At 39.1% G+C, this 16,040-nt stretch overlaps 2 protein-coding genes and 2 non-coding genes across 4 annotated transcripts; all 4 read left to right on the forward strand.

Annotated features, from left to right (window-relative positions):
* The first annotated feature begins 226 nt into the window (after positions 1–226).
* On the forward strand, positions 227–2,434 carry Cyp313b1 (Cytochrome P450 313b1). Its single transcript, XM_070996290.1, has 7 exons — positions 227–358; positions 484–730; positions 786–1,175; positions 1,230–1,299; positions 1,358–1,484; positions 1,549–1,728; positions 1,779–2,434. Exons 2-7 carry the CDS (start codon positions 577–579, stop codon positions 2,364–2,366), a joined length of 1,509 nt encoding a protein of 502 aa, XP_070852391.1. The 5' UTR covers positions 227–358; positions 484–576; the 3' UTR covers positions 2,367–2,434.
* A 732-nt stretch (positions 2,435–3,166) lies between these two features.
* Positions 3,167–3,260, forward strand: TRNAY-GUA (transfer RNA tyrosine (anticodon GUA)). The gene is made up of 2 exons: positions 3,167–3,203; positions 3,225–3,260. It is a non-coding gene; the product is annotated as a tRNA-Tyr (tRNA).
* Positions 3,261–3,716: 456 nt separating this feature from the next.
* Positions 3,717–3,809, forward strand: TRNAY-GUA (transfer RNA tyrosine (anticodon GUA)). Its single transcript has 2 exons — positions 3,717–3,753; positions 3,774–3,809. It is a non-coding gene; the product is annotated as a tRNA-Tyr (tRNA).
* An 8,358-nt stretch (positions 3,810–12,167) lies between these two features.
* On the forward strand, positions 12,168–14,892 carry Or85e (Odorant receptor 85e). The gene is made up of 3 exons (XM_017070660.4): positions 12,168–13,201; positions 13,869–14,409; positions 14,474–14,892. The coding sequence occupies exons 1-3, from the start codon at positions 12,414–12,416 to the stop codon at positions 14,546–14,548; spliced, it is 1,404 nt and encodes a 467-aa protein (XP_016926149.4). The 5' UTR covers positions 12,168–12,413; the 3' UTR covers positions 14,549–14,892.
* Positions 14,893–16,040: the final 1,148 nt, after the last annotated feature.

The raw sequence follows: 16,040 nt of genomic DNA on the forward strand, positions 1-16,040 counted from the left end.
TGTGTTTGATTTCTTTAAAGAATTTTCCATTTTTAATTTTTACCTTTTTCCAGTTAGAGTATCTAAAATCACTTTAAAATTTTGAGTTTTCTTTGGGCTGGTGCATATTATTATTGACTGGCATAATTTTGAGGGGCACGCGACTCGAATGAATATCGGCACCAAATCGAGATTCGCCCCACAACGTGTGGGGCATGGAAAGAGGTGCATTAAAGCCGCAAATGCGTAATCCCCAGCTAGAAAAATTGTTAATATTCGTACACACTGTACAAACCCCGTTTTTCGGCCAAATTATAGTAGAATATCGACGAATAGCAGGAAAACCAGATGAGTTGCGGTTGCAAAGCCAAGCGGAAAGGTTGTTTTAAATAGCTTTGACTGATTGAAATCATACACTGAAATTTCCAAAAATCTGGCAATTAGTCTGGCAAGGTTTTATATTTTTCTTCATCCATTGACGATTTCTTTATGGCATACATATAGAAAACTGAATGGAGCTGTGAGCTGGGATTAGTTTGCTTTCGAACGCCGTGCGTGAAGCAATTAAATTTTTGACTACGGATACGGTTTAACGACATGCTGGCCTGCATCATTTTAATCGGCTGGCTGCTGCTGGCTTGGATATACTTCCTGTGGAGCCGGCGAAGGTATTACAAAGCCGCCTGGCAGTTACGTGGACCCATTGGCTGGCCCTTGATAGGCATGGGCTTGCAGATGATGAATCCGGAGAGTAAGAGCAAAGAGGATTTCCCAAAAAGGCACTTGATAGCTCGAATTTTTGCCAGCCTTTTTGCAGTACATGGATGGCCTGTCGCGACAGTTCAAGGCCCCTTTCATTTCCTGGATGGGCACCAATTGTTTCCTCTACATCAACGATCCCAATAGTGTGGAACAGATATTTAACTCGACGCACTGCACCAATAAGGGCGATTTCTATCGATTCGTTAGTTCGGCCATAGGTGACGGACTTTTTACATCGAGCTCACCTCGTTGGCACAAACATCGTCGCCTTATTAATCCCGCCTTTGGTCGCCAGATTCTCAGCAACTTCCTGCCCATTTTCAATGCCGAGGCTCAAGTGCTCCTGGAAAAACTCGAGCTTGAGGGTGTGCAGCATGGCAAGCGGCTGGAGATCTATCAAATCCTCAAGAAAGTCGTCCTGGAAGCAGCTTGCCGTGAGTATCTAAACAGATTATGGATCTTTAAGGCTCAAACTTAATGGCTTACAGAGACCACGATGGGCAAGAAAATGAACTTCCAACATGACGGATCTATTGCCATATTTGAGGCTTATAATGGGTAACCACAAAATTCCATATTTTTGTAATATTAAAAACAAAATACAATATCCTTTCAGCTTGACAGAAGTGTGTGTAAAGCGTATGCTATCGCCTTGGCTTTATCCGGAGCTCATATATCGTCGTTCTGGACTCTTTCGCCTGCAGCAAAAGGTCGTTGGCATACTCTTTGGGTTTATAGAGCAGGTAAGCTGCTCATCCGATCAGTGAGTCATGACCACCATAACCCCTAGCTAACATGTTCCGGCAGCTTCTCGAACCGATAGTCTCGGTGGTGGCTGCCAATACCAATCCGGAGCAGCACCGACCGGAACTGGAGATGAGGGGCAAGTCCAAGGCCATTTTCATCGAGCAGGTAAGGGAGCATGTGGAGCGCGGCCAGCTGAGTTGGCAGGATGTGAGGGATGAGGCCAATGTGACCATTGCAGCGGTAGGTAAAAGTATAACCTTAAAAAAATAGTTGAATAACTTTTTACTCAGACTTTCGAGACCACATCGACGGCCCTTTACTTCACAATTCTCTGCCTAGCCATGCATCCTTGCTACCAGGAGAAACTCCACGAGGAACTGGTCAGAGAACTGCCACCCACTGGGGATGTAACATTGGAGCAGCTGCAGCGACTGGAGTACACTGAAATGGTGATCAACGAGGCCATGCGACTATTTGCTCCAGTGCCCATGGTCCTACGATCGGCAGAGCAGGATATTCAACTGCAGCGGGATGACGGAGAGTTCCTGATCCCTCGTGGCACCCAGATCGGCATCGATATCTACAATATGCAGCGGGACGAACGGGTGTGGGGTCCACTCTCGCGCACCTACAATCCGGAGGCACATTTCGGACTGGAATCCCCGCAGAGGCACACCTTCGCCTTTGTCCCATTCACCAAGGGATTGCGCATGTGCATTGGCTACCGATATGCCCAGATGTTGATGAAACTGCTGCTGGCCAGGATCTTTCGCAGTTATCGCATCAGCACCGAGGCTCGCCTGGAGGAGCTGATGGTCAAGGGTAATATCTCCCTGAAGCTAAGGGATTATCCGCTCTGTCGGGTGGAGCGGAGATAACAGGAAGGGGTTGCTGTAATTTTTCAATTAAAAATGCCATTTTTGTTTCATTTTCCCTGCGTTGGAAATTGAGTTTGTTTCATCTTTTGCTGTTGACCTCGTTAACGATGTCCACCCCCTCCTCCTGCTCCTTCCCTGGCCCTGCACAAATTGCCAGCTTGCAAATGGCTATAATGGATTTCAGTTTGCACTTGTTCGTGCTCACCCACAACTTTACAGCACACGTTGCGTATACAGAACATAATTGATTGAATTTCTTGAAAGGCTGGTCGACGGGAGTGGGCTATCTATTGCAACTGAGGGCCGGTCAAAGTTCCTGCCCTCAAAGAATTGGCCAAGGTGATTCGGAAAGGGGGTGGAACTATTCTGCCGATTCATCACATTTCATTACCCGATCGGAAAGATATTAACTTCTTTATTGAGAAATATAGTTCTAATCAAATGGAAAGAACTAAACCTATATAAAAATGGGAAAAAGTTTGTAAAGAACTTAAAAAGTTATATTTCTTTTGTATTTTAATATTTATTTAATGTTTTATTATTATTATAATTTGAGATCAAATAGCTGAGCTAAATTATTTTACACCATGACAAAAATGCGTGCATTAAAACGCGCGCTTTTCAGAACAAATTCAATAGCGACACATAGTATTTAAAAATAAATCTTCCATATGCTTTATTTATAAGCATGTTGCTTATCATAATATGACGTCATTACCTGATCGAAGTAGTTTCTTCAGTTAACAGTGGTCTCGCTCGCGCCTACACAGTAAACGCACATCGGCCGCCCGAGTTTTCAACCTTCGATAGCTCAGTTGGTAGAGCGGTGGACTGTAGTTGGTACAATATGCAATAGAAATCCATAGGTCGCTGGTTCAAATCCGGCTCGAAGGATTTTTTTGATTTATTTTTTTATTGTCTCCTTACTTTTTTTTATTTTTTAATTTATGATAAACAAACCACGTAAACTATTAAGAAGAGACCCAAAACCGGCAAAGAAAATAAATCATTTTTTTTAAACAGGGAAGAACAAGAGTATTATTCATTATGCATTATAATATCAATCCAAGTTACTTGAGAATGACTCTAGTTAGACAAATATAATATATATATATATATTTATTTCTTATATATTTTAAAGAATCTTGTGATTATAGGTGCAGCATTAAAAATATAACTAGGTCAAAAAATCGCTTGACCCCACAGCAGATAGAATTAATTTCTGACCAAAAAAATAAGAACGATCCATATATTATAATATATGTATTTTTATATTTGTTTGAACATATATATGTAGCAATAATGTACCCGATAGCCAATGAACAGCCCCAGATCAGCGTCCCTCACCGACCTTCGATAGCTCAGTTGGTAGAGCGGTGGACTGTAGTTGGAAAACAAGCAAAAGAAATCCATAGGTCGCTGGTTCAAATCCGGCTCGAAGGATTTTTTGATGAATACTTTTTATATTTTATTTTTTATTTAACTTTAAGTTTTGTTAAGCTTGTTGAATATTTAAACAAGATTTTTTTAAATATCTCAAAATGTAAATATCATTATAAATATTTGTTTTGATGATTAAAATGTTGTGTCTCCCATTGACTTTGTTTAATATGGATTTACTTAGTTAAATATGTTTTAAATTGATTTTTTGTTTAAGAAAAAAAAGGCTGTTGTTAAAACAACAAAAGTAAGCAAGTGATTGGAAATTCATATAAAAATACAGTCTGCTGGTCATGTATTTGTTGTCGTATTAAATTACTTAATCATTGACTTGTTGCAAATACAATTTATCAACACTTTGCCGAGGTAATAATTCTATTTGCCACCCGGCCACCCCGTAATGTTTCCCCGCGCCACCAACGCCTGACAAACGAATAGATTGCTGTCTGGGCAGCCGGCCCCCAGCCACCATTTCACTTCAAGCTCCACTGCCTGCAACGAAATATGCATAATTCAATAGCAGGAGCTGCGTCCTTGCCAACGTGAATCCTGCGGAACAAGGATAAGGGGAGGGGAAGCCCCTCGACGGGAGCTGAAAAGTATGCAATAAGCGATTGCGACTCGTTAACGCTTCAAAATGCAGAGTGGGATGGATTGTGGGGCACATACAGCTAAGGGAAAAATAATAGGAGTTAGTACTGATTGCCAAAATATTTTCCAAAAATTAATTATATTTGTTTTAAAATAATATATCTGCTTTGTTATTTACAAAGTATTTGTACTTCGAGAATAAATATTCTTTTTTTTTTTTATATGATCATTTGATCTGTTTTTTGATTAAATAAACGAGTTCAAAACGTTTAAATTAAATATCAACAAAATAATTTATTACATAATATCAAAAAGTTTTATAACTTCTTGTTTCTAAAGTTCAGTGTGTTTATAGATGTTTCCATAGCTTTAGATAAGAAAAATGGTTGAATTACCATCAGTTCGGGGGAGTATCTCTCGATGGAGATGCCTGTGTAATAACAACATTAATCTAATACGCGTGTTTAGTGCGGCCTGGCGGGCATCCAACTTAATAATAGCTTTCCCAGCGCCTTGCAATAAGTAATTAAATCATTTACAACAAATCAAGCTGACTGCGGAACAGGACGAAGGACCTAGGGGGATGGACGAAGGACGTGGAACTGCTCCGCCCCGTAAGCAAATAGTCGCCAGGGCTCTCAGTCTGGCTTATTATTAATGAGAAAAACTTTTGCAAGTTTTCAATTAGTTGCGCTTCCCTCCAGCAACTCGGCGCATAATCAAGACAAACGTTGGCTCATAATAAAATATTTAGTTGGATTTCCTTGGCCAGTTGCCGTAATTGACTGGCCACCAGTTATTTGTATAACAAGCCAGGACTTTGGCTCGCTTTTGGATTCGGTGTACGATTTGGGACCGGTTGATTACCGTGTTACTTGGTACCCTTGGCAAGGTCTGCTAATCCGAGTTGACAGCCTGCATAATGTGATTAATTGAATATTAGGGCAGGTAGGTGGCTCGAATGCCAAGACTGGCCACAGCTTGGCTGTCTGGCGCCCCATTTACTTACCTGTTCACCTGTTGGCCCATTGGCCTATTGGGTGCAGTCAAGGTTTCCGCTTTCCACGTCACCTGATTCTTTCAATTGCAGACTGACGGCTTTGTTCGCCTGCATACCAAATCAGATTTTAATGAGCACATGTTCCGGGCCCTAATTGGAGAACCCTATTCATCCAGAAGTTCGAATTTGTAAAGCTTTTAAACCTGATTAGCTAAATATTCATTTGTTCTTCATTGATTCTTCAATCATCATCCATTTATTCTTCATATTATTGAAGGTGTTTTTAAAAAAGTGGGAATATTTAGGAACATTATTGTTATTATTATTATTATTATAGATAGAAAAGTTTACAAAAACTAAACTAACTTATATGGCAACAGGGCCTTTGGCTATTATTTAGGAGCAATTATATATAAATTCTATCATTGTTTTTTTCTTTTAAAGACGATTCATTCAGAAATACGAAGTACTCTCCATTTATGCTTCATTCATTCATCTTTGATTCTCAGTTTATTCTAAATTGATTCTTCAAGCATCTTATCTTTTCTTTCTTAAGTAGTATATATCTAGATACTATTTTTAAGGATAATATACAATGTATATCGTAAAATTTCTGGTAAAAATAATACACATATTTTAAACATTTTCTTTCTGTTAAGAGCCCAACTATAAAATCCCTATATCATGCTATCCAAATCACTTAAGGCTTTTTCTTGGCGGCTGTTTTGGGCTTAGCGGTTCTATTAATTGTAATTCCCCTTTGACACTTCCAAACAATTTAGACCGATTTTCGTTGAACCGCAAAGCAGGTAACACTTGGCTGAGTTCTGTTAATGCAGTCGCGTGTGCTTTGGACGGCTTTTGCCTTTGTTTGCCTAACCGTGGGCGTTAATTACAGAAAAGCATTTGTAAGGCAAGGACGCCCGCCCGCAGGAGCAACTAATAAACCAAATACATTCCAGCAAGCCCAGAGTGGGATTCCCCCAAAAACCGCATTAACAAGCAGCTGCTGCTGCTGCAGATCCTGGCTGTAATTAAGTTTGCTTTCCGTTTTACGAGACACGCGCCAAAGCAAATCCCGGCCAAAATTTACTAGGACAACAAACCGACAAGTTTGAGGGGGGGGGGGGGGGGAGGGGGGTGTGGTGTAAAAGTGGTGGCGCCTCATCAATGTGCTAATGCTAATTGTTATTGTACTTCGGTGGATGTGGGCGAAAGTGGGAGAAAGTGCCACCGCTTACCTCAAATTGAATTAGCCTCATATGTGGCCTGTCAGTTGAGACATTTTGCAACTTCCAAACTTAATTTGGCAGGTCGAAAAGTTTAGTTTTCACTTGCCAAAAATAAATGGAATAAAAAACACATGACACACGCCCGCAGAGCTTATATAGTTGGGACATTTTGATCGTGGTGGGCGCTTAACTATTTTCCTGGGGGCGCCAAACGAAATCAGAGCAAAAATATTTAACGAAATTGCATTAGAAACTTTTTTGCCAGGCAGCACAAAATTGCCGAACAAAACAAGCTAACAAAGTGTGCAAATTCTAAGTCAGGCCTTCGAGGGATGTTAGCTATGCGATTCGAGTCGAGTTGGGCATTTGTACTCCGGCAATTTGTGTCCATCGTATCAGTTGGCCAACTTAACCCAAAGTTTTTAGAATCCGCCGTATTTCCGCCCACCTCTGGGGACAGACTTATTGGAGCTTAACCCTCTGATGCCATGAAAGTCAGAAATAAATCCTTTAATATATTTCGAAAATAGGGGTGATATCTCAATGTCATGTTAACTTAACGTAACATGTTGAAATCTCTTAACTTATGGGTATGTTTTATTAAAATATATGCCAGTCAAAATAACATATCTGATAAAAAAATGTTGCTCTAATCTTTTTTTTTAATTTTGGCAGCCTGAGATTCCATCTTTATCGCTTGATAAGAGATTAAAACATATGATATAAAGATATATATGATAAAATTAACATCATGTTTAGAAAACCAATTAGTTTTTCTGAGCTATTTAACTTCCGGTTAACTTTTTCTGAATAACATTAAAATATAACCTTAAGAGATTGAGAAATGATTGAATTATTTGTTGATTGATTATTAGATTTCCTCCTAATACAAATAGTTTAAGCCAAAAGGTTAGCAAAATATTTAGCTCTACTGTTTTTTTTTGTGCCAAACACCTCAAATAAAATCTCAACTTTTAACAAGGGCAATTTCGTTTCAAATTTATACTATTATGCTAATAATATTTGCTTCTGAATTTAGTAAAAATAAATTATGGAACTTGGTAAAGTGTAACTAAAAGTTTTTCTATCAATGCAAAATGGTTTTCTGTAGGGTTAACTGGCCCTCATAAAAGTGGAAATGTGTTGAACCTTAACCTCCCTGGAGTGAAGAAAGTTTTTCGCTTGTTGTTTGACAAATTGTTTTGTGCAGCGGCCGAAGGAAATAAAAGGCAACATTCGACTGTAAAGCGGATGAGGAGTGGGTGGTAGTGGGAGGTAGTGGGTGGGAGTGGGTGGGCCGGCAGGACAATGTGCCATCAATGTGTAATGAATGTGGGCGGGGCGTATCGAAGCGAGAGCAAAGTTTTAAGCGCGAACAAGAGCGGCAAAAACAATGACAGGCGTTGCCAGCAGCCAGACCTCTTCCGATCCTGTTCCTGTTCCTGTTGCTGTTTCTGTTCCTGTTTCTGTTCCTGTTTCCCATTTTCCGTTTTCCACTTCTCATTTCCATTTCATTTTCCGCTTTCCCATCAGTGCCCCATTTTTATACCCTTGCTAAGGGTGCATAAATAGCTTTCAAGGTTTTTCTTAAAATTAACATGTCTTTGGGAATAACAAATTAAAACTTATAAAATAGGATATTATTTAGATAAGGTTTACTTACGGATATTCAATTTTTTGATGTCCTTACCCGTAGTTTATTTGGTATAAACATTGGAAATGATTAATTATAAGCCTTTTATTTGACATCTTTAGCTATAAAATCACTTTGTATTTAAATTTTGAGTACAAATTTAAAGGAAACATTTTGATAATAAATCCTATTTAAATGTTATGATACATATGTTAAAGAACTATAAGGCTTTAATATAAAATACTTGTTTTATTTTGTATTTCAAGAACCTTTTTCAAGAAATGTTTTCAAAATAAATCCTATCAAAAAAAATAATTCTAGTCCACCAAATTGGGAAAATACCAGATATTAAAAGAATGTTAATTTTTTATTTTATTTTAAGAACTTTTTACTTAAATCTTACAAAAACGGATAGAAAAAAAAAATTATGAAAATCATAAATGATTTTCTAGAATCAATGTCTAATTTTTAAAATCTGGAGTAGGCTTTATTCCTGGTGTAGTTATGTTTTGTACGATCTATATCCCAATCCCCTGTTGTTTTAGATAAATCTCCTGAGAGGGTATCATAAGCCTCTGTTTTCCATCTGAACCTTTCCTGCTTGTTGAGAGCCAGTTGGGAAACTTTTACCGCTCGTTGTTTACCGTCGCCCTGCGGCTGCAGCGCCGCATAAATTAGCAAACATGAGGCGAGCGGAGCGCGTGACTGAAGGACCTTTGGCCAGAATGGCTCGAACCACCCACCTGGCCAACTGGCCACCCAAATGGCCAACTGATTGACCCGCCAGTCCGCTTTACCCGCTTTTCCCGCTTGTCTGGCGGCACCAAATTAGCGATGTCCGTGTGGTCCACGTTCTACGGTCCACTTTCCACTTTCACCTGGCCCACTGCCCCTGCAACACTCAATTGCAATTACAGCGTTTGGCAGCCGCCGAAAAATTGGCCAGCGCAATTAATTAAAAAGTTTGCTGCACAATGAAATCGCTTCCAGGTCCGCGGAAATCCAGATGAAATTGTCTGCGGGGTGGGACTCCACTCACAAAGCTCTAAAAATATTTTTCCTGGTAGAGGGGAATTTATTTTATTTTCATGCATATACGTAGCGACATTTAATTAAAAACTGTGCAATCGCCAGGTGGCACTAAAAGCAAAATGAATGCATTCTTTTTTAAAAACTTTATTTTATCACTGGATTATGGGAATATATAATGAACGAGTATTAAATTGTGCATGTGTACGAAAAAGGAAGTATGAATATGGAGTGAGATTTGCGGCAAAACTATTTCAATCAATTTTTTACACGCATGAAAAAAGTGGAATTCATACTTTATATTCAAACGATTTTTTTTTGTATTTCCTTACAAGTCTTTTTTTTTAAAGGAGATAATAATTTTTATTTGTATATTTATTTGAAAAAGTTAATATATTGATGTAAATTGCCATTTACTCAGCTGGGTAATCATCAGAAAAAATGGAGGGACAAATTAAATGTCGGCAAATAAATAAAGAGCACTCAGTCAACTTTTATTAGCTTGCAGATAGTATTCAAATTTTAATCGGAAAATTGTTTACAACTGAACAACTACGAGTTACATTTTTTAAGTAATGTGTACTTTTGTATTTGTTTTCTTACATTTAACAAGTGTTACATTTTTGGAATTTTAAACATACATACAAGGGTTTCTTAAGACCCTTGAATTTATTTTTCTTTATTGCATAATTTCATTGTATTATTTGCTAATTGTATCTTCTTTTTGTTGATTTAAACAGATTTGCTAATTCTGAATGTGAGAAATCAAAATGTATATAAATATTAACAAGAAAGAAAGCTAACTTAAAGGTATAAATGTCTACAACCTTTTAAAAAAAAAAATGTTGATGAATATGTTAGAATTTTTTTAAATTTACAAAGTTTTGGTCATTTTTTTAAGTATCAAAAAGAAAATTGTAATTTACGAAGAATTGAACTTTTTATTAAGCATACGACACGTGCGACTACAATTAAAGCAGCACCGCAAATGTTGAACATCTTAAAATTACTTTTTTGGCTATGAGTGAAATTGTATCTTATTCGCCTGCGCCTTGCTACGAAATATCCCCTCGGTTCTTGGTTGTAATTTTCATAAAAATTATGCAGATTAAATGTGGCAGCCAAGTTTGCTTAGCCCGGTGAGTGACATTAAACTCGCGTAAGGCAGAGACAACAAAGATGTCTAAATAATAAAGGCAACCTGAGTCTGAGTTGTTGTGTGGAACGTCGCAGAAGTTGATTGAATAAATCACAGCAGGTGAAATTCACTCGAAACAGCTCTTGACATGCGTGAGAACAGACTGATAGAGTCAAGAACCCAAATCGGGGCTGAATGCAAATGTATACATATATAGGTACTAAAATTAAACCGAACTGAACAGGCAGATATGTACACTCAGAAAAAATTCAGATCTCAAAGATAAATGTATTCTCGATCTTAAAAGTCAGCCGAGATCACTTCAATCCAAAATTCTGGAGATAAATACTGGAGATAAATACTATTTTAATATCGCAAAAAAAATTGAAAGTTCTTTTATCACTATTCTTAATTGACAAAACTCAAGAACAATTTCTTCTTGATTTGAAGAAAATGTCTCTAGAATAGTTGATAAGGCGAATTCTCAAGTTAAGACCATTTTATCTTGGAATTTTACTTTTGTATCCAAAACATGTACTTTCATCAATATTTTTTATTGCGCCAAAAGTCGAGAGCACTTATACCATTATTTCAAGAACCTTTCTTCTTGATTAAGTGAGAGGGCGCATTCTCAATTCGAGAACAATTTATCTGTTTTTTGGTTCATTAATTTTTTTGGGTGTAAGACAACGAAGGAGCTGGCCGCCGTAAAGTTTCGCCATTTTACAGCCCTACAACAATTTGGCCAAGTAGCTGCCAAGCACCAGAGATAACTCAGACATAAACCCGCGGGCCAGATTTCAGACTTCCCATTAACAATGTGTAACAATTTCTCGAAAAGAAGTAAAAATCCCACAAGGAAATAAGTTTGCATTTATATGTATTGGGTGGCCGGTCAAAAGTTTCCAAAAACACTTGTCAACCTGCGTTATTTTGTGGAATTAATTGCATGTCGCTGGGGGCTAATTAAATTCCTCACTGGCGGGACTAATTTACATGATCACGAAACGCTAACATATGGTTTGGTTTTTGCCACCTGCAAGGTGTGCGAAGTTCACTCGGCAATTAGCATTTTCCATGAGCCATTTCACCCGTTTCCTTTCATTTCTCTCTAATGTCGAATGTTCTATGTTGAATGCCACGAAGCTCTGGGGCAATTAGGCGTGGGTAATAACCTCTATGGACTTTCATATTCATATTCAATAAATGCAAATTGCGCTGCAATTATTTTTAAGGATATTTCTGTCCGCCGAAGGTCAAGTTTGACGTTATTCGCAATGCCCCCTGTCTGCAATGCAAAATGGTGTAGTGACAATTAATAGGAGAAGTGACTGGAAATAAAAACGAACGTAATTGGCAATTTGTCTGCGGTTTTAGGTTGTACGTATTTATTTTCGCACCCAAGGCCGACAATTTTACAATGAAAAGTTAATAATGGTATTAATAGGCTAATGCGGCGATGCATTAATTAAGGAAATGCGTAAAATCATGGGTATTATTCAAAGGTAAAACTTTAATACTAGGGATGTTACAATGGTTTTTGGTGTGCCCTCGTAAGCATTAAACATTTATCACAATTGCAGGTGTAATTTGATTTTATAGGAAAATTGAATGCTTGTTAAAATAGAGTAAACATTTATTGGCAATATAAAGTACATTTTTCACAGGAATTTTAAAACATCCTTCAACTGATTGACTTGTTTGTTAATTATTTTTCTTTGCTTGACTTGACCTTAGTAAATTATAATTTATAAGTACACTTCTTGTACAAATTGTGCTTTATATTCCGAAATATTTGCCAACCTTATTGAACCGCTTTTCAGAGGCAATTAGGCATTTAGTTGGTTAATTATGAGCCACGCCCTGCCAGACACCGTTTCCATTGAAAACTTTTAAAAACTCATTAATGCATAAATTTAGGGTCCCTTAAATAGCAGCTCCCAAAGACTGAAGCAGTCCATAGGCAGTTCGATTTTGGTTTCTAATGGCCAGTCTTCAGTTCCACGGCAACTTCGATGCGGACATCAGGTATGATATTAGTCTGGATCCGGCGAGGGAATCAAATCTTTTCCGCCTGCTGATGAGATTGCAGTTGGCGATGGGCATGAAACCATCGCCCAGGCTGCCCAAATGGTGGCCAAAGTGGGTGCAAATGGTGGGCAAACTTCTGGCCAAGGTCTACTGCTCCATGGTGATTTTTACCTCGCTGCATCTGGGAGTCCTGTTTACGAAAACCACATTGGATGTCCTGCCAACGGGCGAACTGCAGGCCATTACCGATGCCCTCACCATGACCATAATATACTTTTTCACCGGCTATGGGACCATCTACTGGTGCCTCCGCTCCCGACGCCTCCTGGCCTACATGGAGCACATCAACCGCGAGTATCGCCACCATTCGCTGGCCGGGGTGACCTTTGTGAGCAGCCATGCGGCCTTCCGGAAGTCCTGGAACTTCACGGCCGTGTGGATAATGGCCTGCCTGCTGGGCGTGATCTCCTGGGGCGTCTCGCCCCTGATGCTGGGTATCCGGATGCTGCCCCTGCAGTGCTGGTATCCCTTCGACGCCCTGGCCCCCGTCACATATTCGGCGGTGTATGCCACCCAGCTGTTCGGCCAGGTCCTCGTGGGCGTGACCTTTGGCTTTGGGGGATCGCTCTTCGTCACCCTCAGCCTGCTGCTCCTGGCCCAGTTCGATGTGCTCTACTGCAGCCTGAAGAACCTGGATGCCCATGCCAAGCTACTGTCCGGGGAGTCCGTTAATGGCCTGAGGTTTGTTATTCATACACGGAGAGAAAATAAATAAGCGGGAAAAATAGAAGGGAAATAAAATTACATGTGGTTCCCTTTTAACTTTATATCCTTTGTATATTTTCCTATTTGTTATATTAAACATTTAAAAAAATTTCAAAAGCCAAAAAGTCATAAGAGTACAATGTTTTTACCAAAAATATGAAGTTCCATTTAATATATTAACGTAGCTCTTAACTTTAAGACGCTAGCCCTAAAGTCATGACTTTCAACAACGTATTTTTTCCTTCACTATAAAAAAACAACTGTATTGGTTTTGTTTAGTATTGTACCTTTTCATTCAATATGAACTATTGTTTTTTTGACTAGATGAATGCTTTAAATGCTAACAATGAAAAAAAACGTAATACATCATAAGATTTTATATATTTAATTTAAATTTTAAGCAAATAAATAGTAAAATATTTTTCGATTAAAGTTAATTAAAGGATTTAAAACGATTTTCCATCGTGAGGTTCTGCCTTATTTAAGTAAATCAATTTAAACTAATATCGTACTCATATCACCAAGCTTTATTAACATGTTTTAATATTACAAAATTGTTTTTTGGTTTTCGATTTAATTTTGTAATACGAAATAAGGAAACTATATGCAGATATTTAACAAGAGTTTTTCTTTTACATTTCAGGATATTGCAAGATGAGTTGCTGTTAAAGGATTCGACCAGAGAGTTGAATCAGTATGCCGTACTAAAGGAGCACCCGACTGATCTGTTGATAATGTCGGCAAAAAGCCGATGTCTTGGTCGGGGAAATGTGTTTCACAGCGCCCTGGTGGAATGCGTTCGGCTGCACCGCTTTATCCTGCACTGTGCCGTCGAGCTGGAGAACCTCTTCAGCCCGTACTGCCTGGTGAAGTCCTTACAGATCACTTTCCAGCTTTGCTTGTTGGTCTTTGTGGGAGTTTCGGGGACTCGAGAGGTCCTGCGTATTGTCAACCAACTGCAGTATTTGGGATTGACCCTCTTTGAGCTCCTAATGTTCACATATTGTGGTGAATTATTGAGTAGGCATAGCATTCGTTCTGGCGATGCCTTCTGGCGAGGATCATGGTGGAAACATGCCCACTTCATCCGCCAGGACATCCTCATCTTCTTGGTCAACAGTCGACGAGCTGTCCACGTCTCCGCCGGCAAGTTCTACGTGATGGATGTGAATCGTCTGAGATCGGTAGGGGGCTTTTAATATTTATACCAAAAATATTATTGATTAAAATTAAAATTTTAAATTTCAGGTTATAACGCAGGCGTTTAGCTTCCTGACTTTGCTGCAAAAGCTGGCTGCCAAGAAGGCCGAACCGGATCTCTGAACTGGAACCGCATTCCTTCGTATCCTTTTGTACACGGTGATATTTATTCAGCACATTAAAAACAAGTCGAGTTAAAATGCAAATAATATTTGCGTTACCGCGTACACAATGTTTACTTAACATCTTGCAGCACGAGCAGATGTGGGCCCAACTCACTTTTTCGACTAACGAAGCTCCGCGAAAAGCGGCTATAAGCCCATGTCTCTGTTGCCTTTGGCTTGTCGCTGATAAACAGCCCTTTTTCCAAACAATTTTGAGGGAAGTTTCCGCTACAGAAGTCAAAACATTCTTAAGGGTGATAATTAGATGCTCTTTAGATGATATACACAATCAAATTATTATGCTATAACCATTTATAATTTATGAAATTACTTTCTTTTCAAATATTCCCTTTCTTATTAAAAGCTTCAAATAATAATAGCCGAATTTTGACTTGTAAAACTGCATTTTATTCTGAGCTTAAGCCCAAGGAGGGCTGATAAATATTCCCTTTGATGAGACAGTGAGCTTATGTACCCTCTCGAATTTGGCCTTTTCCGCTTGTAATGTCTACGCGTATCTGTTGAAGAAAGTTTTCAGATTTTGTAAGCCTAAAAGTCGCCTTTAATTTTGCGATTGCACGTCGTACGCACCGAAACTTATGGCAAAGTTTTCAACTCATTTGCGCTTTGCATTTTTCATTGTGTCACAGACAAAAATACCCAGCCACCACCCACATAGCAAAAAGTTCCCCTTTCTTTGCCCAGTGACTTGCTCTAACTTTCGAATCCGGGTGGATGGATGGTGAAAATGGGATGTGAATGGTATGGGGAATGTGGCAATGCTACGTGTGTATTTATAGGGACTCATTTGTTTCAGTTTTTTCCGCCTACTTTGGGGCACCCATCGCGCTTAGATGATTACCTTTTTGTTCGCATTGTATTGTGCTTTTTGTGCCCTTGTCGCTCGGTTCGGTTTCGTCAGCGGAAATGCCTTTCACTTTGCTCCACTTCCACTTATACTTTCACTTCCGTTTCCCCTAACTGCTAACTACCTTTATGCGTGTCTGCCGGGCCAAAAGGGACATTTATATTACACGATATTTGATAAGCGCACTGCACAGTTGAGCTTGCCGGTCCGAAGACAAATGTCCTGCCATAATTCCCCCTCAAAATGCCAGTCAACGGCAGTCATGGCAACGGGAAGCAGGCCATCGTCGGGGGAAAAACAAAAAACTACCGACTACCAAAGTGCCCGGTCTCCATGGGATTAGCTGGGAAAATAATGCATTCAATGGCAGGAGCATTTGCATCGGCCATGGGCCATCGGCCAAAGCCCATAAATGGAGACATAAGCTGGCACAATGATTGCCCGGATGAATCAAGCCATCAGTAGACGTAGAAAACATTAGCGGGATTTTCTTATCCTGGGCAAGAGAGCTCATTTTAAATGCTAATCAAAGGAATTTATTAATAAAGTGTTTTTTCTGATTTCTTTCCATTATTTCAACATA

This window comes from Drosophila suzukii, chromosome 3 (genome assembly GCF_043229965.1).
Source record: "Drosophila suzukii chromosome 3, CBGP_Dsuzu_IsoJpt1.0, whole genome shotgun sequence".
Taxonomy (NCBI): domain Eukaryota; kingdom Metazoa; phylum Arthropoda; class Insecta; order Diptera; family Drosophilidae; genus Drosophila; species Drosophila suzukii.